Source organism: Photinus pyralis, unplaced genomic scaffold, assembly GCF_008802855.1.
Source record: "Photinus pyralis isolate 1611_PpyrPB1 unplaced genomic scaffold, Ppyr1.3 Ppyr1.4_LG7, whole genome shotgun sequence".
Taxonomy (NCBI): Eukaryota; Metazoa; Arthropoda; class Insecta; order Coleoptera; family Lampyridae; genus Photinus; species Photinus pyralis.
This window is the reverse complement of record NW_022170738.1, coordinates 14778687-14800512: the sequence shown is the minus strand read 5'-3', so window position 1 is coordinate 14800512 and position 21826 is coordinate 14778687. Positions and strand designations below refer to the sequence as shown.

The 21826-nt window shown below is 35.8% G+C and overlaps 2 protein-coding genes across 3 annotated transcripts; one reads left to right on the top strand and one right to left on the bottom strand.

Moving 5' to 3' along the window:
• The first annotated feature begins 4430 nt into the window (after nt 1–4430).
• On the top strand, nt 4431–7431 carry LOC116176742 (nuclear hormone receptor HR96). 2 transcript variants are annotated; one of them, XM_031495501.1, is made up of 5 exons: nt 4431–4980; nt 5035–5395; nt 5446–5662; nt 6539–6757; nt 6811–7431. In XM_031495501.1, the coding sequence occupies exons 1-5, from the start codon at nt 4692–4694 to the stop codon at nt 7228–7230; spliced, it is 1506 nt and encodes a 501-aa protein (XP_031351361.1). In that variant the 5' UTR covers nt 4431–4691; the 3' UTR covers nt 7231–7431. The 2 variants fall into 2 exon arrangements, with proteins under 2 accessions (XP_031351361.1, XP_031351360.1); XM_031495500.1 differs by having other exon boundaries at nt 4432–5395.
• Nucleotides 7432–11714: 4283 nt separating this feature from the next.
• On the bottom strand, nt 11715–20073 carry LOC116176586 (protein fem-1 homolog C). Its single transcript, XM_031495218.1, has 6 exons — nt 19708–20073; nt 19322–19660; nt 18997–19259; nt 12314–13014; nt 12141–12266; nt 11715–12093 (listed from the first exon to the last, which is right to left on the bottom strand). Exons 1-6 carry the CDS (start codon nt 19998–20000, stop codon nt 11869–11871), a joined length of 1947 nt encoding a protein of 648 aa, XP_031351078.1. The 5' UTR covers nt 20001–20073; the 3' UTR covers nt 11715–11868.
• Nucleotides 20074–21826: the final 1753 nt, after the last annotated feature.

The window sequence follows — 21826 nt, the reverse complement described above, 5'->3', positions numbered from 1 at the left end:
ATTGGGCTACTAGTTCAAAAGTTACAGCCCTTTGAATTTTTTTTCGAAATTGGTTTCTAGTCTATAAACTTTGATTGAGAAGTCTGATCGAAAAAGTACGAATTGATTTGGATTCTACGCACCCAAATTAATAAGAAAAAGTGTTTTCCCGAGAAATTTTGGTATAGTCGATTTTTGGTAAAAAAGGAAGGTTATACACTGCCTTTTTTTGAGGCCCGAAAAAAAAATTGTCTCAGATCGACCCGGAAAAAACATTTTCTTATAGAATGTGGCCTGTGGAATCCATAATTTCAAACAGTTCCAAGATTGGGCTACTAGTTCAAAAGTCAGCCCTTTGAATTTTCTTTCGAAATTGGTTTCTTGTCTATAACTTTTGATTGAGAAGTCTGATCGAAAAAGTACGAATTGTTTTGGATTCTAGGCCAATTCAAAAGCGCACCTATATGTAAACCTAAAAATGTTGTACTGGTCACTTCCTGTACCCAATTTATACCGATTAAAGGTTTTGTACATTGGATTGAAGAGGACGAAACCTGATAACATTCCTTTTCTTTTCGTTCTCGTTCATGTAAAAATGGAATAAGACGGGCCATAGCACGGATCCTTGAGGTACATCTGTATCAACACCTGCTTCTTGTGATGAATACGACTCACGGACTCCATTGTTGTAATTATTATATTATATTACCACTTTTTGTTTCCGGTTTTTGGGAAATGATACAAACCATAGATAATTATGTATAAGTAATGCATACACTAAAATGACAGAAAAAGTCATCAATTAAAAAGTTAGAGTAAGGTGTGAATCAAAATACTCGTATGTGTATCGTTAAGGGCTTGGTAACAACGTAGATATTAGGTAATGATTTGTCTGATTTGTCTTATCACGTGAGATAGTACAGGTAGTTTGAGACCTATCCAACATTCTGAATTATCGGAAATGGGTCCAAATTTGCGAAAATAATCGGCCTCGAGTCATTGACGCGATAATAGTTTAAAAATAGCTGTTTGAAAAATACCGTTTTTGGTATAATCGGTAATGAACAGTTTATGAAACAAATGAGTATGTATTCACTTCAAGTGTTGTAGACGATTTTACTGGAACGCGAACACGCACTGAAAAACAATTAGGGACGCAACTTATTAAGTATGCGTAAATTTGATTCCGATCAATCCACCCACATTTGCATTTACTCGTTTCGTTGCCAAGTAGTACGTACTTGAAGTAGATAAGTTGTAAGCACCTTACTATCACCGTTATACTTTGATTTGTATGCTGATGTCTAATTTAAGAAGTCATCTTGTAGCGTCTAATGTCTATGAAGAGAAAGGTGAATTTAACTTTCTTCTATCCGTAGCGCCGCCATCATCAGTACACACACCTTTACCTGTTCCTGATGATTACTGCTTTACTGTCCAAAACGCTTGTATGATTCCCTACAGTTCTAAGCGAGACGTGGTGAGTAGCTTATAAAGTAGGTAATTAAAAGAAGCTTTGGGGAACATGAAGAAGGACTTGGTAGGGATTTCTTGTGTGGATTGAGGAAAAATTGAAGCAGATGCAAAGTAAACGTAAAAGTAATTTGAGGATAACTTGAGAGAAACTTGGGCATTCATTATTCAAAGAAAATGTGTTGTCCCGTGTTTCGGGATTTTTGGTAAATCTAAGTGTGTACCGTAACCCAAATAATTAAATTATTTAATTTGACTTTTCCACAAAGTATGTAGGTACCTATAGAAAATATTTCTGATATTTTTGAGAAAATCAAGGCAAACGTGGTAATCTCTGTTCAAATTATGGGTTGCGATTTACGAATTAGTTTCTCGGGAAATGCTTGGTTTCCTGTCAGCACACACAGGCATATCTACCTACATTACAAAATAATAGACAAATGGTAATCATCTCCTATAAAGGTGATATATGAGTAATATCTAATTATGTGTAAATCGGGAACAAGAACAATACAGAATGTTTTAACTGCTTACGTTAGGGTTACGATTCTAATCAGTGTAAAAGTCCACTTGCAGTATGTATAAACTGCGGGTCGGACAAATTTGACAAACCAAAATTTATCTTTTCATCTTGTAAAAAATTTTTATGAGACCTCTTATGTGAGATTAATGGAACAACAAGTTCTCACCTCTGAAGCCATGAATGGGTCGAAACGTTCTTAGATAGAATCGCTCAGCCATCAACACCTGCTTCTATTATAAGTTTAGTCCCAAAGTTGGAAACTTTCAACCAGGCACTGAATGGTGCACTCACACACAACGCCCTAATCGTGCGAGAACACCTATTGTACAAATTTTCAGTAAAATAGAAAATATGTCCAATGAGTATTCTCGTCTCGTCTCGTTGTGCGCGGGTGGACCACCCTTGTGAAACCACCAGTTTCCCTTTTATTTTTTTGTGCCGTACATCGTTGTATTTGTATAAAAAAAAAATTGATGATGATTTCTCCAAAATGAAACGTTGCATTGAAAATTTCTCAACAGTGTTTTATAGATAGCTACATAAGTGGCACCGAAAAGGTGTTTTTTTATTTGTTATCTGTTCAAATAACATCAAGAAAAAATAAAAACGAAATCTGCAAATTTCGGTAGGTCTCTGGAAGTAATTGGGATTTTCCGGTTGTCTTTATATCATGATAAGTACTCCGTTTCTCTAATATGCGACCATCGTCGTATCTTCTATGGTTTCCGAGATCACCATGATAGACATCCTTATCTTGGACACGGTGTACACCTACTAATATAGAACCTAGAATAGAACAATATTAAATAGGTATATTTACGAAATTGTGATAATGATCTACTTGATTCTCGATAGAGCAACCTCGGCCTTCCGCAAGGTTCGGTTCTCAGACCCGTTCTTTTCAGTATTTACCTATTCCACAGACTTGCACAACAATGTATAAATAATCATATAAAATAAATACCTATATCGGCCGGTTGCAGAAAAGCGAATCCTACATTATTTGCCAAATCGAGTTTAAACAAGAATTTTGACATTTGATTGGCTGCATACTGCAGCATAAAGCCAATCAAATGTCTTAATACCGGATGAAACAATGATCTTGGATTATTTGTTTTTGTGCAACTGGCCGTTAACCTCGTATTTATTATAAAATTGTACAATATGCCGATGACGTCTGCATATAAGTATACACTGAACAAGGAAAATATGATAAGTTACTATAAGTAATGAGTACCTCTTACACTATGGTACCATAACATCGTGATAGGGGGCTGATGTTACAAGTGCTTTGCTTTTTTATAGAGAATAAGTATTTGAGATCAATTTTGGACTATGGGCCCATACCGTACAGGTACAGGTCAGCTAATAATAATATATGAAAGAAATTGACGTTTTCCAAAACTCTGCTTGTCACTAAGCCAAAAAAGGGAACAAAAATCGTATCGAAAGTGGTACTTTTTTCACGATTTCTCTATGCGTTTCCATAGTGTAAGAACACTATGGTCCTGTCTATGAGCAATAGCACAATTCGCGAATGTCAATGATATTATTTAACTATGGGTTGTTAAGGATCACTATGCAAAAAAATTTCGTGTACAATACGTGTTGAAAGTGCCATTTCTTCATGAATTTGCTTAAAGGTAAATTAACTCGGACATCGTCCTCCATTAATCAAACTGCAATTCATGAAAAAAGTATCAATTTCAAAACTGAGTGCTTACGCCCGTTTGCACCGAAAAATTTAAGCGGAGCTTACCTTAAGCGTAGCTTAAAATCCATGGCAATCATTGGGCCTTATGAATAAAAGTAAGCAAATGCTTATACTTGCAAAATTCAAAGTAAATACTCGTAACTGCCCCTTCATACTGGTCTGTTCAGCATGGTTTAGCAGCGCTGTACTGCCTCCTTTCCTTCTGCTTAGAAGCGCTGCTAAGTCGCCCAGTGCGAAGGAGCACTTACGAGTATTTACTTTGAATTTTGCAAGTATAAGCATTTGCTTACTTTTATTCATACGGCCCATTGTCTCAATAATCGTTGCCATGGATTTTAAGCTCCACTTAAATGTGTCGGTGCAAACGGCCATTAGTTGTACAAATAATGAAATAACTATTGTAGAACAATCTTCTATTCTTCTGTTCGATGAAAAATACAGTTAGGGCACGTTTTCTCTTCTGTTTACCCTTGCCACCATTTTCCCCTGCCAACCACGCACAGCCATGCGTAAATCCACCCCTTGTCCATTATCGAATAATGCGCTTAAATGTGTCAAACATTTGTACGCTATTGTCCTGGGTGCCCTTTGACCTATTTGTAGATGTAGATGTAAGAAAGAAAAAGTTATTCGCAAAATCTATCGCTTAATGTCAAATGGAAATTACCCGCCAGCGCCAATAATAATTGTCACGTTGCCATGTGGTAACTCTCTGTTGTTATTGGTCTCAAGTCTGGCAACGTAGCTGTCAACAGTATCAGCTGCAAACGTAAACAAACAGAATATTTTGTTAAAGTTATTTATTCCTAAACAAGCTGAAATGTCAATGTATAAAATGCAAGCTATGAAAAATTGTCAAATTTAAACCGCAATTGACCTTTGGTACTCGGGAAGAATTAATCATAATGACGCACTATACTCCTTGTCACCATTATCATGAGATAAACAATCACAGAAACACGATTAAAAGATGATCATCGGCATTTATTAATTAGATTTAAGATGGATACAAAGTTTTGTGGTGTGTGTGGTGATAAAGCTTTAGGTTATAATTTCAATGCAGTCACTTGTGAAAGTTGCAAGGCATTCTTTCGAAGGAATGCCTTAACAAAGAAAGAGTTCAAATGTCCATTCAGTGAACAGTGCGAGATAACGACTGTTACTAGACGCTTCTGTCAGAAATGTAGATTGGAGAAATGCTTCTCCATCGGCATGCGGAAGGACTATATTATGTCCGAAGAGGATAAAGTGCTGAAACGACAAAAGATTGAAGAGAATCGTGCGAAGAAACGTAAAACGGATGGATTTAAGAGCGGATTCAAAAAAATTAAACGAGAATTTGCAGATTGTCGGGTGGATCTAAATGGGGACTTCTATGACAAACATGTAAACGGCGTAAATTCGAATGAAGTCAGCGTAATTAGCTATAGTAACAGTGATTACATGAATGGTAGTAATAGTAATTCGTCTAGTAACTCGTACACTAGCGATCACTTGCAATCACCCGAACATATTACACCACCGTCAATGATAAGAACAATTTTAAATCCTACGCCTAACGAAAATGCGACTGAAGAAGATGACGAGGGACCATTTTTAGAATCTTTGATTAACAACAACGTGCAGAATTGTAACCATAACACTACCGTGCCGGTTCTGAATCACAACGCAGATGCAGCTAAGGATATAATTCAAGATGTGCAAAGGTATAGATCCACTCAAATCGTTTTCATTATACTAACATCGCATGCTTTAGAATACCGATCGAAGCCAATTCGATCGAGTCCATACTTTGCGAGGCTATTAAGCTGGAGTTTGAGGCCTATACGTCCATATCGCAATGCCAAAGCAATTCCCGCGAGTTAAATGATGCAGAGAGAGCGAAATTAAATGAACTTATAGTGGCGAATAAGGCATTGCTAACACCGTTAGACGACGACTTTAACAACAGTATAGATGATAGCCAGTTGCAGGTTAGTATTATGGCAATAAATCTTTGTGGTGTCCATAAGGTTCCTGTTTTAAAAATAGATAAAATGATAGGGGTCTCAAATAGGAACCTTGTGGAACCCCACAGAATACCAGTATTATTTAATCATAAATTATTATTTTTCTAATGCTGTTTATGGCTATGAACAATGAGCATTTCATATTAAACAATACTGAACAATAACACGAATTTTCTGTGTGTTTTGTATGAGCTGTCAACAGAAGGAAGAAAGTATCGCCAACACCTTAGACCTTAGTTTCATATTTTCTTCAATATTTGCATAAATTGTATGTATTGTGTTGGTTAAAAATATTAGTAGATCCTGTATGTAAGTTGTATCTTATGCTGCCACATTTATGGAACATCCTGTACATACAAAAAATTGTGAAAATTGTAAGGTAAAAATATCACTTTATTTTGGAAACGTACCAATGAAGTAACTACTATTGTCTCTTTGGATAATAACTGCAATTGTTTGATATAAAAAGTTGACTCCTGTGCCCTCCGAACTCCAAAGAAGATCCCTTAATATCAGCTGCAATTGTAAGTAACGCGAGGGGACTTACAATATCGCGTTGAAGTACTTCCTTGGTGATTCAATCTTTATTAGATAGACTTTATTTGTTTTTTTTTCTTATATGTGTCTATTTTCATGAGTTTTATGAATTACTACTATATGGTACATTTATAATATATATATCATATAAATAAAAAAAAAATAATATTATTAGAACATATTATAAATATTAGAAGGATAAAGAATGGGACAATAATAACAAAACTTGATTTTTCATTTTCACTTCACCTTGGCATTCGAGGTGCTTTTATTATTGTTGCCTAATTTTTATATTCGTTTCAGTCAAATCCAGAACAAGCCTTGCATGCCGATCCAGCCCTTGTGGATGTCATAAACTTAACAGCGGTAGCGATTCGCAGGCTAATAAAAATGGCGAAGAAAATTAACGCATTCAAAAATATGTGCCAAGAGGATCAAGTTGCCCTTCTCAAAGGCGGCTGTACAGAGATGATGATTTTGCGCAGCGCAATGGATTACGACCCGACACGGCGTACATGGCGTGTAAGTTTTCACGCCTTTTACTCTCCACAGTACTTAATGGCTCATCATTCCAGATCCCTCACAGTCAAGAATCTCTTAGCAATTTAAAGGTGGACGTTTTAAAACTGGCCAAAGGCAACATATACCAGGAGCACGAAAGGTTCATAAAAACCTTCGACCCGCAATGGCGATCGGACGAAAATGTCATTTTAATCCTATGCGCGATTACGCTGTTCACCCCAGACAGGCCGAGAGTTATTCATCAGGATGTCATTAAATTGGAACAGAACTCCTACTACTATCTCCTACGAAGATATCTGGAAAGTGTCTACCCAGGCTGCACTGCTAAATCCACATTTCTGAAGTTAATCCAGAAAATATCCGAATTACATAAATTAAATGACGAAGTGATTAATGTCTACTTAAATGTGAATCCCTCTGAAGTGGAACCGCTTCTTATTGAAATTTTTGACTTAAAAAATCAGGCTTCCTAACGAATTTAAGCTGGACCTTTTGTAATTCATGAACAGAACTCCTCATAAAGCATGATGTTTAATATATTATTAAATTTATCATGATATCTATTAATTGTAGCTATAGATTTTAATAATGTTAAAATACACTAACCTGCAATGTACATGTTATACAAATGTTTATATTTTATTTATGTGTTGATAATAAATTTGTTTAATATACAGCACTTTCTTATTAAAGCAGAATATTTAATTCATTTAGTGTATTAATTATTTACATATGAGTGTGGTAAATCGAGGTTTGCTCAACCAGAGACATGTTTAGGAATTTCGAAATGAGTAATGTAAACTGATCTAACACACATAATTACCCCATTATACATTTCCTTACCTTCCCGTTACATTTCGACCAGTAAACATTTTTCTAGGTAGGTACATGAAATGTATTATATTGTATTTGCTATAGATACGGGCAATAGTATTCTCAAGGAATAGGAGATAAAAGGAGGGTAATGACCCAAGATATCTAGATTGTCTGATAACTCTAAACCAATGGAATGCTTGAATTTTTAAGACGGGAGTACGACGTCATCCAGACGACACATTTAAAATTGTTCACAGATTACAATGCTAATAAAAAGGGGTCACAAACAAATAATATAGGGGTCAAAGGGTGGTCCTTGCAATTGAAATTTCCACCTTTGAAATCACTCAATGTATTGAAAAAATGCGTGTGGTGCGTAAACAAACGAGGACTTCACTGTGGTGTGAATGACATATTTATTCAAAATGTAATCAAATTGATTTTAGAAGTGGACATGATTTAAAACTCTAGACACTCTTCAGAGAGCGACGCTAAAGAAAATGCTGTCGGGTATTATTATCTTATATATTTACAATATGTACAAAATGGTAGCCAAAGTGCACCAGCGAGCGCTGTCGTTGGAGTTAGCGCGGATGCAGGTCTTCTGGCTGGTGGAGCTTGGCATGAGGTTGAGTTGGTAAGGCGAACTGTTTTGGATGATAATTCCAGTAAACGGATCTGCAGTTCATCTTCATAATCATCAGATAAAAGTCAGTGCTTGTTACATATTCGCTTATTTTTATTTTTTTCCATTCCTGAACAATGTTAGGGTGTTTAAAAAGCGTAAAAAACGAGATTTTGCTTAAACCTGGAGCAGGATTGAGGGAGTTGCCTTATTACATACCGCCACTCATCTAAAAAATACTTAATTATAACATACAAATTACATATAATTGGGGATAAGTCACTGCTATGAAAACACACACACACAATTCACAAACTATAAATGTCTTTGTATTATTGCACCAAACAAGACATATCTATAGTTAATATGCTCTTACGCACTTCGAAATTCAACAAATTTTAACCGCAACTAAAAACAACGGTGAACGAACATTTCTGTTGTTCCGATCCCGATCCCATCTGAGTCTAGGAAAAAAACCCCGGAATAAAAACCCACGGAAAGAAAACCCCCCGGAAAAAAAACCCTGGAATGAAAACCCCCTTTTTTAAATCTCCACAATAGGTAGGTAATATATCTTAGGGCGATTGTACAAGGCAAGTATATACCTATAGTATAAGTTATTCCAAGTACAAAATCTGAAAATTGGATTGAATTTTTAGATTTGATACTTGAAATAGCTTATACCTGGTATATACTTGCATTGTGGAACCGGCCCTTCGTAAAATTTCTAAAAGTGCGAACTGTGCACTCCTGTGCTGAATTAGCTTGCAAAAAGCGTTGTTCATTGACTTATACCAGATTTCACAAAGAGTGTTAGCAGTGGCGTAACTTCATTTTAGAGGCCCGTCTTCAAAAACATTTGGGGCCCTTTCCTTATATCAATAATTTTTAAACGATGTTTATCTGTATATGTAGAAAATAGTGTCTTGATTTATTGCTGATTTTGCATTTTGGAATTCATTGGTTCACAGGTTCATTATAAAATTTAGCGTCACTGCATTCGTCAGAATCTAGTTGATTTTCTCGAACTTTAATTGTCATGTAATATTTGTGCCATAACAAAATGTAATAATGTATACTTAAATTTTATTTGTAACTCTTGTGACTTCAGCTATTTGTAACTAGGGGTAGGTAACCCCTGAATTTGTTTGTTATTCAATTGTTTCACTTTAAATGTTATCCTTATTTTGATTTGTTTAATATTACTCATTGATATTGGCCAGTTCCTTCGATGTTTAAACTCGTTTAGTTTGATTAGCGACTTCAATTCTTTGTGTATGAATCTGCCTTTTTTTAAATGTCTATTACTCCGTGCAGAGGTAAATGCTGGAGTCTTAAAATTACTTAGCGGCATTCATCTCGAAATACAACTTCAGTCTAAGGTTACCGTATCCAAGACCTCCAGATACCTTCTGGATTGGAGAAGGTCTCGCTAATTAACAAAGTAGGTATTTCAGGTACTTTATGTAAGAGACTTCGGAATGATATTTAACAAATGGGCAAGGAGATTATCACTATAGTCTCGCGACGCTCGACTGTTTCAACCCCGAAATGCTGTTTCATTATATCATTGAATAACGAATGAAAACAAGATTTTTTCAGTTTATGTAATTGTATTAATTTCCGTTTTTTATTTGAGCCTATAAAAATCGATTGATTGGAAAACCTATAGTTGTTCCAGCTTAATTTTATTTTTATATCAAGTGTAGTATATAGTACCATAGAAGAAATACAATCTATGGTAGTACCTTTTATAGGTGGAAACTCTAAAATTGCTTTTTAAAGTTTGTCTCATGCCACCTTTCAAATTAGGTTCTTTGGTCTAGTAACTTTACGCCATAATAGAATATGCTTACTTTTTATCGGGTCCATTACCTGCCTCGGCTCCCAGATATTTCCTTGTCTTCTGGAGGCAATGGACGATCTCCAGAAAACCATAAGGTTCCAACACCTATACGAGCCATACAACGCGGACACTATACTATTTTACCCAAAAAGTATCACACTTTAAGTTTTTTACGTTAAATAAATGAAATTGTACCTATTTCACTGGTATAGGTACACATAACTTGAGTACAAAAGGCGTAGAATATAACTATACCTAACATTCCACGTTTAATTTTGTATGACCTTACAATCGGCTTTCTCTTATCATCTTCTACGTACCTATTGTTTATGACTCAACCGTATTTTATATTAATATTAGTTCATCCTTAAATATTATGGTTTAAATGAATGATAGATTTGTCCACCGTTTGTTTTAAAATAAAATCGGCGTAAAGTAGCATTACATTTACAAAAGTTAATGTTTCATTTCTTGCCTTGATCTAATAGTTCTTGTATGTATATCCTCCTTGGTGTTTTGCCAGCAAGAACTTTATTCTGTGTCTTGTTCCTTGGTTTAACATGTGGAGATGATTCTTTTGCCTAAATAAGAAGTCAAAATGGCCTGGCGCAATCCTGGAATACAGCACCTTTTTAATGACATGTAGTCCTCCTCTCTGTTATTATTTTACACTTACAGGATAGAGAAAAAAATACAATGGCAATTTAAAAACATACGATAGGCTGTATCTCACAACCAAATTAACGTTTTTATTTAACAACCAATAGTAATTAGGGACATTTCTAATTGATAATAAGGTATTACTATAGCCCTTGGAGATTTTTTTGAACATTTTATCACAAGTAGGGTATGTTTGTTTATTGTTACGCATTTAATTATTGATACATATACTTACCATGTACAATTAATGTTAAGTTTATACTATTGCATTGCATTTTTTTAATTATATACCTATATTATTATTTTTATTAATAAGGTATGAAGAACAAAATTTTGTTTCAGAGAGGGGAGGTGTGCGGCAGTTGCCATAACGTGTCGGTCGTCCGCTAAGATTGCGGTTCACTAAGATTGTACTTGCGGAAGAAGCGCGGTGTAAGAGGCGGAGTCGAGGAATCCCCGCTTTATAGTACGGACCAAACACAACGAGATGCGATGGCACGCTTTGATAAGCATCAATGCATCTCCTAACTCTATTACTCTGAGGCGCAGACAGATTTTCCTTCCTAAAAATTCTGTGGTCGCCAACTCTTAATTACATGCCAAATCCTTTAGTTAGGTATATAGTTCTGTTGTACCGAGAAGACTTTTGAATTGTAAATTACTTGACCTGATTTGTCTCAAACGCCAGTTTTGCTCTTGCTCATCTTATACCTACGCCGTGTTGTTAATACCTTTCTTTGTCTTTGTATGATTGTAGATTTTATGGCAACAGCGCCCTTCTGAGCTCAGTAAGCCTGTGGCTACAGGTCTAATTTAAGATATTGTATTTTCATTGATACTATGCGAGGCAATCGATACGGCCATATTGTGCAAATAACTAGTAGTATGTAGGTAGTAACTAATAGAAAACGGTCAAACTTTCATTAAACTAGTTCAAGCATTTTCCTCAATGTTGAAAGGCAAAAATTAGTATCTTCTTCATTTGCCATCCATTATATTGATAAAACAAGAAAAATGGAAGTGTTTATTCAAGAATCTCATTATTATAGATAAAAATTTGACACAAACAATTTGACAGAAAATATCACATAAAATTTGTGCATTATGGTACATACATAAAATAAAATACAAACAGAAATAGTAAACAATCAATAAATAAAATTCCTAATGCTCGTGCTGCTGAATCAAATACTCTAAAGATTTCGGAACTTGATTCCTGTAACATATCTTGTATTTATTAATAACGGTCGCGCACAAACATTTCAGCGTAATATAATTTAATACGTAAACATCATTTAGCGGATTCAAAGCCAATAATTCAGTCGGTCGCTTTCCCGAGGAATTTGGTTGATCGATATGTGCACCATAGTCTAATAACAATTTAATTAACTGAAAAGAGAATTAGAGTGAACAGTTTGGCACTTGGCAAGTTTTACCCATGAATTAAAATTATATGACGAGGACGCGATATGTAAAGGGGTAGAATTTGATCCGTTTCGTGCGTTGACATCAAAACCACAATCTAGAAGCAGTTCAATTACGTCGCGTTGAGGAAAAATTGGCTGTAAGTATGATATTAAAAAGGGTAAGGGCACCTCGCAAGACTTACAATCGATTCCTCGTCCATGAAGTAATTAGAACGTAATGTGTTTAATTTAGAGACGCACAAGTGTAAAAGAGAATCTTCAGTGGTGATCGTTTTGGGATTAATTCGCCTAATATTCACAACTAGGCGCTGTATAAAAACTTTCTTTTCGTAAGTGTTACCGATTTGTATCATTAAATAAATAAGATGTGTGATACATCTTAAAATTCGATCAAACCCTTCCACTTGCCGCTTGTGAGAGGGTTGAACAATGGCCAACTCTCGCGCCTCTTCGAGATCTTCAACCAGCAGTTCATAGACCGCTATTACATCCTCAAACCTTTGTTCGTCATTACATTCGGCTAACTCGTTATTTTTACATCTTTCATTAAAGTCGACCATCAATTTCACTAACGCTTGTGCGGTAAAGCACGTATCAGAATATAAAATTGTATCCTTTTCTATTCGAATCTCCAAAGCCCTACGCCACAAGTCGATGCAACGTTGAAATCGCAACACGTCAACATACGAAGCGCCACGAAACATCAAACGAAACACTGTATCTTTGTGATATGGTCCAAGAATTCTCTCCGTTACAAGTAAACTTTGTATTCGAATTGAATCTAAATCAGTCATTGCATTATCCAACTCTTCGGAGGATGCAAATTCTTTTTGATAACGAAATGATGCTCTTGGGTGCATAATTGGTGTTTTAGGCAGTAGATCTAAACATTGAAATTATAGTGTAAAGGCTAGAGTATAGTAGGGTTGCCACATTGACCGCATTGAACCAAAATTTGATCGGCGATATTTCGGTCTGAAGACCAACATAATGACCGGACATGCTGTAGGTATATAAAAAATATTTAAATTTACTAAGTAAATCTAGGGGTTTATTTACGAAATAAGCAGAGTTGATTAGTTTCATTTGAATTTGTATCTCAGTGTTGTTAGTACAATAACGGGGGTTCCAGAACTGACGTTTCCAGGAAAAGATTCCCGAGTTTTTTTCTCAACGGTTTCATATGTATTTTGAACCGCTGAATCCGAATTTTCACTTTGCTAACACGTCAGAGGTTAGCTAACTGCGGCAGCCGCAAATAACCGCAAATTATTTGCGGCATTTTTACATTTTCGCCTATAACGAAAAAACGGTACCTACGTTATAAAAGAAAAACTATTCTATACAAAATTGTAGTCCACAAAGTTTTATACATTTAACATGTAACAACCAAATCTGTAGGACCAACCAGACCACCGCCAGCGGCCGTGCCAAAACGCCTACTTTTCGTGCAACTTTTAGAAAATGCAAAAATACTGCTCCGACATATCGATTTAATATAATTTTTCATTTCTTATCAAGTGGTGATATTGGTTTTTCATTTACATGGACTTTTTTGACTTTGAAAAGTCACATGCGCTGACCACAAAAGCCGCAAATGCGGCAAAAGTGAAAAAAAACAACAAACACGTGAGTAGTTGAATTTCACTAAAATTCAACGTACAATCAGAATATCCGATTGAAAATAATCTCATTGGCACCGTTGCCGCAGTTTGGCATTGGGGGCGGAGGTGGGGGTTGAACTGGCTTTATCCTTTATGGTACTCTAATGAAAGGTTTCAACCAAAGGAATTAATTTCTACCAACGATAGTCCTCTTCCTCGACCTCTTATCGTGCTCGGATGTGAATAATTCTTATATCTCAACAACATATTCAATTAGTTTATTTATGTTTTTTTATTGACAGGGGGGGCTCAGGATGACCTTTCGCACCCCGGCGTAGAATATGCCTAAGAGGGTCCTGAGTGAGTAATTTAATTTCGCATAGAATTAGTTGAAAATGTCACACATGAATAAAAAACGTATAAATTGTACACAACTCTTGTGAAGCTAAAGTGCATTTTTTTAAAGTGAAATAGCTTAGTAAATGGTTGGGTTACTTTCTTGGTAGATGATTAATGGGGAGGATGCTCTTTACACCTAAACATTTAAAGACCGCCTGGTATACATTCGAAATCCTCCGACACTCCATTCTGCAAATATTTGCACTGAAAGCTTTGACCTCACCAATAGATATGAGCCCTCCTGACGTTACACGTACCTTGTATGAGTACCCTCTTTCGACACTTCGGTGTCAAGGTATTTGCTTCGACTTCACCAATAGGTATGTCTCGCCCAGTTGATTCATACTTTCCTCCGACAGACCGTTTTCGAGATATTCGCTCTTAAAGTTTTGACATCACCAATAGATGTTTCTTCCAGACGCCTCCCAATCGCCCTTTTTTAATTCTTAATAAAATGCACAACAAATTAACGATTAATTCTTAATTAATTTGATCATTAAATGACTTCTCCTCGGACTTCTCCTTCTCCTGAGATGGTGTTTTTGAAAGTAAAACGTGCGTGTTTTCGAGATCAAAGGTGACGGGGCGTTATCTTTCTTGGAGGTCTCAACGAAAGGAACCGTTTTCCACCCACTACCGTCCTCCTACCATCCACAGACCGCGAACCAGCTTCATCCACAGACCCACAGCCGGGTCCTTATGAAGACCCTCAGACTAGCCCGTCCCGAGTCAAAAGAAGAAAGACGGTGTAGTAAAGTGATGAAAAAGGAGTGTTATTTGGTAAAACGAGGAAAGAGTCGAAGGAAAGATGGGGGAAATAAAAGAGTGGAAATTATTTTAGATGTAGACTTTTTTCAATTTTACTATCATTTCTTAAACAATAAAAAAAGCTTTTGAGCATTTCATTTTATATTTGTGTCTATCAATTCATTTCGTCAACCATTATATACAGGGTGTTTTTTTGGGAGCTTTAGTTAAACGTTTCTGGGAAAGTCAAATAGGTAGGTTTTTGAAAATTTGAACTTAGGAGTTACTCTGAAGGCCGAATCGATGTAAAATATTTCCAAATGGCCGTACTTCCGGAAACACCGGAAGTAGATAGTAACTTCGTTATTTTAAATGGCAACCCCTATTTTTTATTGCATTTTTGGATTCTACGTGAAATTTCAATCCTTTTGATACCCATATGTCGATATCTGCCATTTATGGTTTTTAAGTTATTTTGACTTTAAGAAAAAAAATGGCGGATGCAGACGGTACCTTGATAATTGATTACTTGAAAACGGTTGTAGTCATGGCAACCCATTTTTATCAGTGCATAGAGAATGAATAGGGCTTTCTTTTAGTGTACTTTAAAAAAAGTTGCGTACAACCGCACCTATGGAGATCCAATTTAAGAAACTTTAAAGTCTATAAACTCAGTTTTTTTAAAATGGAATGACCCTGTTCTTATTATTGCATGAGATAGAGAATCGAAATTGGCATATTTTGATATTACATGTTCCTATAGCTATCTTTAACAGTTTCTGATTTATTCCCCTTTCATTGAATTGATCTAGGAATTGATGCGATTTTTTTCGCATTTTCTTTTTAGTAGTTGGCCATGATTTTATAACAATCGAATTTTAAACAAATAAAGGAATGGATTCGTTAATATCATTGATTCTAGTCTAAATAATTCATTAATAAATAAGTTTGTTGTAAGGATATAGGACGGAAAATTTTTGAAAAATCTAGACAGAGTCGTTCAACTGAATTTCTTAAACAACGTATAAGTCTGGAAATTAAGAGAGGTAATGCCATATCTATTCTAGCAACAATTCCATACCAAAAATGTTTCAACGAAGTTTTTTATATTTTGCATTGAATTTATTTTGTTAATCTTGCATTTGCAATTCAATTCATTCTCTTAAATATTCTCTTGTAGAGCTTTGTATCACTTGTGCTTCAACGGTTTGTAGTGCATTTGGGGGTACAACATTTCCAAAATTGATACAATTTCGTTCCAGTGTTCGAATGAATGTACGGCAAGCAAGTGCCGCGATTCTGTCCATTTCACCATAAATAACAATTAAATTCCAAAATAGGTGAAACCACTCCGAGTCATTTTTCGATTTTTGAAAAACCTATGTTCACCTATAACAGTAGGTGACGGATTAGTGTCACTAGATTTGTTTAAAATTCGATTGTTATAAAATCATGGCCGACTACTAAAAAGAAAATCCGAAAAAAATAGGTCAATTCAATAAAATGGGAATAAGTCAGAAACTGTTAAAGATAGCTATAGGAACATGTAATATCAAAATATGCCAATTTCGATTCTCTATCTCATGCAATAGTAAGAACATGGTCATTCCATTTAAAAACTGAGTTTTTAGACTTTAAAGTTTCTTAAATTTGGATCTCCATAGGTGCGGTTGTACGCAACTTAACTTTTTTGTAAGTACACTAAAAGAAAGCCCTATTCATTCTCTATGCACTGATAAAAATGGTTTGTTGTTTTTTCTCACTTTTATGATTTTGACTCATTTGCGGCTTTTGCGGTTAGCACATGTGCCTTTTCAAAGTCAAAAAGTCCGTGTAAATGAAAAACCAATACCACGACTTGAAAAGAAATGAAAAATTATATTAAATAGACATGTCGGAGCACTATTTTTGCATTTTCCAAAAGTTGCACGAAAAGTAACCGTTTTGGCGCGGCCGCTGGCGGCGGTCTGGTTGGTCCTACAGATTTGGTTGTTACATGTTAAATGTATAAAATTTTGTGGACTACAATTTTGTATAGAATAGTTTTTCTTTTAAAACGTACAGTTTTTGAGTTATAGAGGAAAATGTAAAAATGCCACAAATCGGGGTCTCTTATCGGGGTCATAATTTGAGTTCGATTAAACACTAAACCAACCATCTACAGATGAAACAAATTTATTCAACATCAGTCAATCAAATAAGCTGAAAGAAATATAGGCACTCAGGGTCAGATAACACACCACGCCACAAGCGATTACTTAAATTTAAATAAAGTTCTAATAACCGCTATGCGCTTATCAACAAATAGATGGACTAACACATACCGTAAAATACACTTCTTTCACTTCAACGAACAATGCCGTCCATGTGGCAACCATAGAGTAGATATAGCCTTTTTTAACCATTTACTGTTAGTAACCACATTTGTAACTTTCCAATATTCGTAACTGTACATTTTGTATGGCTAAATGTATGAATTGTGTACGTACTTGTGACAATTCTTCAGCGGCTCATTAAATGGCGCAATTGTTAAAGTAAGACATGCATAATGCAAATATTTTGTTTGTAAAAGTGTGAACGTTTTATTATTATTATAAATCGTCTTTATTATCGTTTTGTCTCGTTCAGGTGATTGGCGATTTATTTGAAAATTCATAAAGAAGATTATTTCATGAGTTTCAAAGTGAAAGATCACCACTGCTATTTGTTATGTTTCATATATACACCATAATAAAGCATAAGTACGAGCATAATTATTATAAACAAATATCTTTTGGCATTCCACTTTTGTTAATTATCTTTTTCTCCAACCACCTGAATAAGACGCTATTTTGTGACAGTGTTCGGTACGTAAAATTGACGTTTTGCGGATTAATGGCTTTCACCATGGCAACTGTACAAAAAGTGGATACTTTTGGTCCTAGTACCAAAAAGAAATTGACCTTGAAAGTTGGCCAATTAAAAAATTACAATCACGGAGATATGTCACATTGACATCGTTTTACATTGCAGGTTGTAAGATATTTCTATACATACAAATCAAATATTTTTGCATATTCAATGCAAATAATGATGTTACCTATACGTATGTACGTGTATTGAAAATGATTTACGCTCGCTATTTTTATTTAAACCATGTGTAACGTAATTTACATATTCGATGAACGTAATTTTAATACGTATACATCCCGCCGTCGCGCGTAACGCCATCTACTTCAGACCCATTGCACTATTATCTGTCATTTTGAATTCAAAATTTGAAAAAGTTAATTGCAATTAATTTTAATTCAAAAACTGTTTGGTAAATTTTTTATTTCAATACAAAATATAACAATATTAATTGTGTATACAATAGAAATGACTGAAACTGATAGCGCCATGGATTGCACTCCGCCAGAGATTTTAGAAACGGCAGAACATGCTACCTCAAGATTTGCTCCCTACAAAGTCGCGAGATGTGAGAAGTAAGAACGAATAGGTTATAAGTTAACCTAAAAACTAGAGTGGCATGACACGTGAGGACAAGAAAGCAGAAGTTCTTATACTATAGTAGTGAAACTGTGACTGAATCTAAATTCGAATATAATTTGAAGTAAAGGGGGTTGGAGAAAAAATTTTATGTTTTATTCGTACAAAAAATACGTTTTCGGGACTCGGAAGGTTGCTGGACTCCGTTAACGCGTCGTCCAGCAACTATCTTCCTCATCCCGAAAACTGACATTTTTTGTACTAATGAAACAAATAACTATTAAATGACAAGAAATAAAAATTTGGCACACATGTGTAACTTAATCTGCTCTTTAAGGAGAATAAAAAATTAAAAAAATAGCGATGACGTCATACCGCAAATTTGAGACACCCTGTATAAAACTTTATTCAGAAAGAGCACAGTTTAAAATACTCATCCACATTTTAAAAAAACCTTTGAAGTACTAAATTTATTCCAAGTTAGAGACTCACCCTGTATACCTACCTACAGTATGCAGGTATATCAAGCATATCAGCAAGTGTAAATTGAATTATTAGATGTAAAGTTACGATTAATTAGCATGTGTAGATTTCTAATCAAAAACAGTAAACGCTTAAAAAAAATCCCCCAAGCCATTTGTACATACTTGATTCACTTTCGCGCAGATATATTGCCGTCCTCCAATGGTGCAAAGCACCAACAATGTCATTGTGTTCATGAATAAAAGTCGATCCTAATAACTCGTAAGCATTTACTAGCACCTCAGTTGCATAGTCTATAGTGTTAATGAGATAGTCGAATATTCGTATAGCGCCCTTTAGGCAGGCGGTTCTCAAAGCGTCATCACCAAATCTGGACTTGGCGAAGTAATCAGCTCCGTGCTTTATCAATAATTGAGTTGTTTCCAATCTAAGAGAAAACTGTTAACTACAAATAACTTGTATACTACACACCTACGCCTCCTGCATTACCTATGTTCCTGAATTGCATAGTGTAAAGCAGTTTTACTCTGAATATCTCTCGCATTGACGTTTGCGCCATGATTCAGTAAAAAATTGCACAGCACTACGCTTTGAACAGAATTTATTAGGCAAGTGCCGCCATTGTAATTGGCACGATTGATGTCAGCACCATGTTCGACTAAGTAATGCACAATTTCTAAATGTGTCATAAAACACGCAGATCTAACAGGAGTGGAGCCCGTGTCCGAAACTGAATTAATATCGGCTCCATAATGAACTAGCCGCTGCACAACTGACAGCTTCCCCGAAACCGCTGCACACCATAAGGGCGTAGCGTAGTGAACAGATCTACGATAATATTTAAAAGGTAAGGTCAAAAAGTACACAAAGTTCACCTTTCATCTGGAACTTCATACAACCCCTTTTGTTCAAGATTCGCCTGGCAGACCGTAATTAAATACTCCACCACATCCGTTTGGCCCCTTTTGCATGCAATAAATAGAGGTGCACATCCGCCTTTAACCCGATTTACAATTTCTGCCCTAATTTCCAAGGGAAACTTTTCTAAACGTGTGCGAAGGTTATATGATAATTTTGCACCGGGCGACCCATGTCTGCACTCCTCGATTAATTCGTTAAAGCAGTCTTCTTTCAGGTTTATATCAATTTTATTTGACGTTTTCCACATATTCCGGCCTATAACCACTAAAGAAATAAAAATAAAATGACATAAACATTTAGTCGGACATTTTAAAATATGTAAGGGGTGCCAAATGTGTGCGATGAAACCACCCTATGGAACTTTTTATGTACAGGGCGATTGGCAAAAACAACTCCATGTTTAAATTAAGGCGCGTTATTTAACAGCCTTTGTAAAACAGTTTTAACTAAAGTGAGCTGTTAAGATGTGGCTGGAAGCACTGGCATTGTGAAGATTTGGGCAATTATAGACCTATTACAATTATACTAAAGTTTGTAATCTCGTTTTTTCTAAAATACGCCCCTTGAGCGTCGACACACTTTTGCCAGCTTTTTTCCACAACTCGAAGGCTTCCAGGGAAGCGGATTCTGAAAGGTCCTTAAAGGTACGCGTGCCTCTTTTACGGTACTTAGGGTTCCATGGTGATCTCATTTGAGGAAAGATTTCACATTTAGAAAATCTAGATTGTAGGGCCGTTGGGATGCCGTTTTGTGTCAAATAAACGGCCAATTATGGGGCAGGTGTGGCTGGATTCATTGATGCGTTACCAATTTCCCGCGATGTCCAAATTTCAACGATTTGGACAGTTTATGTATGTACATACTGTACGTCCTATAGACGTTTTATTGCACTGGATTAACAAGTAAAACAGCTACTTTGAAAAGAATATCTATTCAAAAACTGTGTAACAAAAAATGCACACCTTTTCCTTATGCTCTTTTGAGCCGTTCAGATTGCTTTTTCGAAACTGTCTTGGGGAATGTGTTTGAAATGCATCCCATCTTCTAAAACGAAAAATGGTATTAATGAGATCTAATTTACAATAGATACTTACATATGTATGCACCGACCCGGGTTATTGACACACAAATAATTTCTTTTATATTGGGCCAAAACATTACCTGTAATTATTATAAATAGGGCATTTTATAAACTTACGCTAAAGAATACCTATTAAGTACATACTTATAGGTATATTCTCTTCTATTATATATACTTAGATCACATATATATGTATAATATACCACAATCTTAAAGAAAAAGGAAAAGTCAACCGCAGCCAATCAACGGAACGTTAATCACGTAAGTTAGCCATATTCAAAAAATAAAATGCTAATGTTGTCCCACTGCGCAGCCGCGTATATAGATGTATTAGAATTTGCTTGGAACATACGTCCACTAGACGCAAATAGTAATTATTCTATGGACCACCTGTTAAATATTCCATAAGAATCATCGGACGTCCACTGTACGTATAAACTTTTGCTACATGGACGTCGTAACTTAAAGTGGATCAAATATGGACGTCCACTGGAAGAATTGTTGTTATTGTTTTCTGGATGTATTCAAAAACCCAATTTCGTCACCCGTGATTACGTTTTCGAGAAGGCTGGGATGTTCTTCAACGCGTTGCAGAACGTCTTCGCAAAAGCATATACTCGCCCCTACTTTTGGTCGTCCGTCACGACCTTGGGGATATCGCACATATCATCAGTTCTGGATGTTGACGCCCGTCCAGGGCAGGGAACGTCCTCCACACCTTCTCCGCCATCTTTGAAGAACCTGTGACACATAAAAACTGCAGTTTTAAACACCTGGCGAAACATACACCCAATGTTTCTGTACCTGATATTATTATTTTCCTTGTCCAACACTGGTTTACCGCTGTTCAATCGCCCAATGCATTTTCAGCTTGCACAGAGTCACTTGATAGAGGTTCACTAAAAACCTGATCGAGCATTAACAAATGCTTGCGGATGATTGACGGTTGGCGCGTTTTGAATGTCAGACCCCCCCCACCCCCTTTCTTTCGA

Coding starts and splice junctions, on each gene's coding strand:
- LOC116176586 (XM_031495218.1), bottom strand. CDS start 20,000: ATGTGGAAAACGTCAAATAAAATTGATATAAACCTGAAAGAAGACTGC. Junction 19,661..19,707: donor TATGAAGTTCCAGATGAAAG/GTGAACTTTGTG, acceptor ATATTATCGTAG/ATCTGTTCACTACGCTACGC. Junction 13,015..18,996: donor TCTGCGCGAAAGTGAATCAA/GTATGTACAAAT, acceptor TTCAATGTTTAG/ATCTACTGCCTAAAACACCA.
- LOC116176742 (XM_031495500.1), top strand. CDS start 4,692: ATGGATACAAAGTTTTGTGGTGTGTGTGGTGATAAAGCTTTAGGTTAT. Junction 5,396..5,445: donor ATAATTCAAGATGTGCAAAG/GTATAGATCCAC, acceptor CGCATGCTTTAG/AATACCGATCGAAGCCAATT. Junction 5,663..6,538: donor TAGATGATAGCCAGTTGCAG/GTTAGTATTATG, acceptor TATTCGTTTCAG/TCAAATCCAGAACAAGCCTT.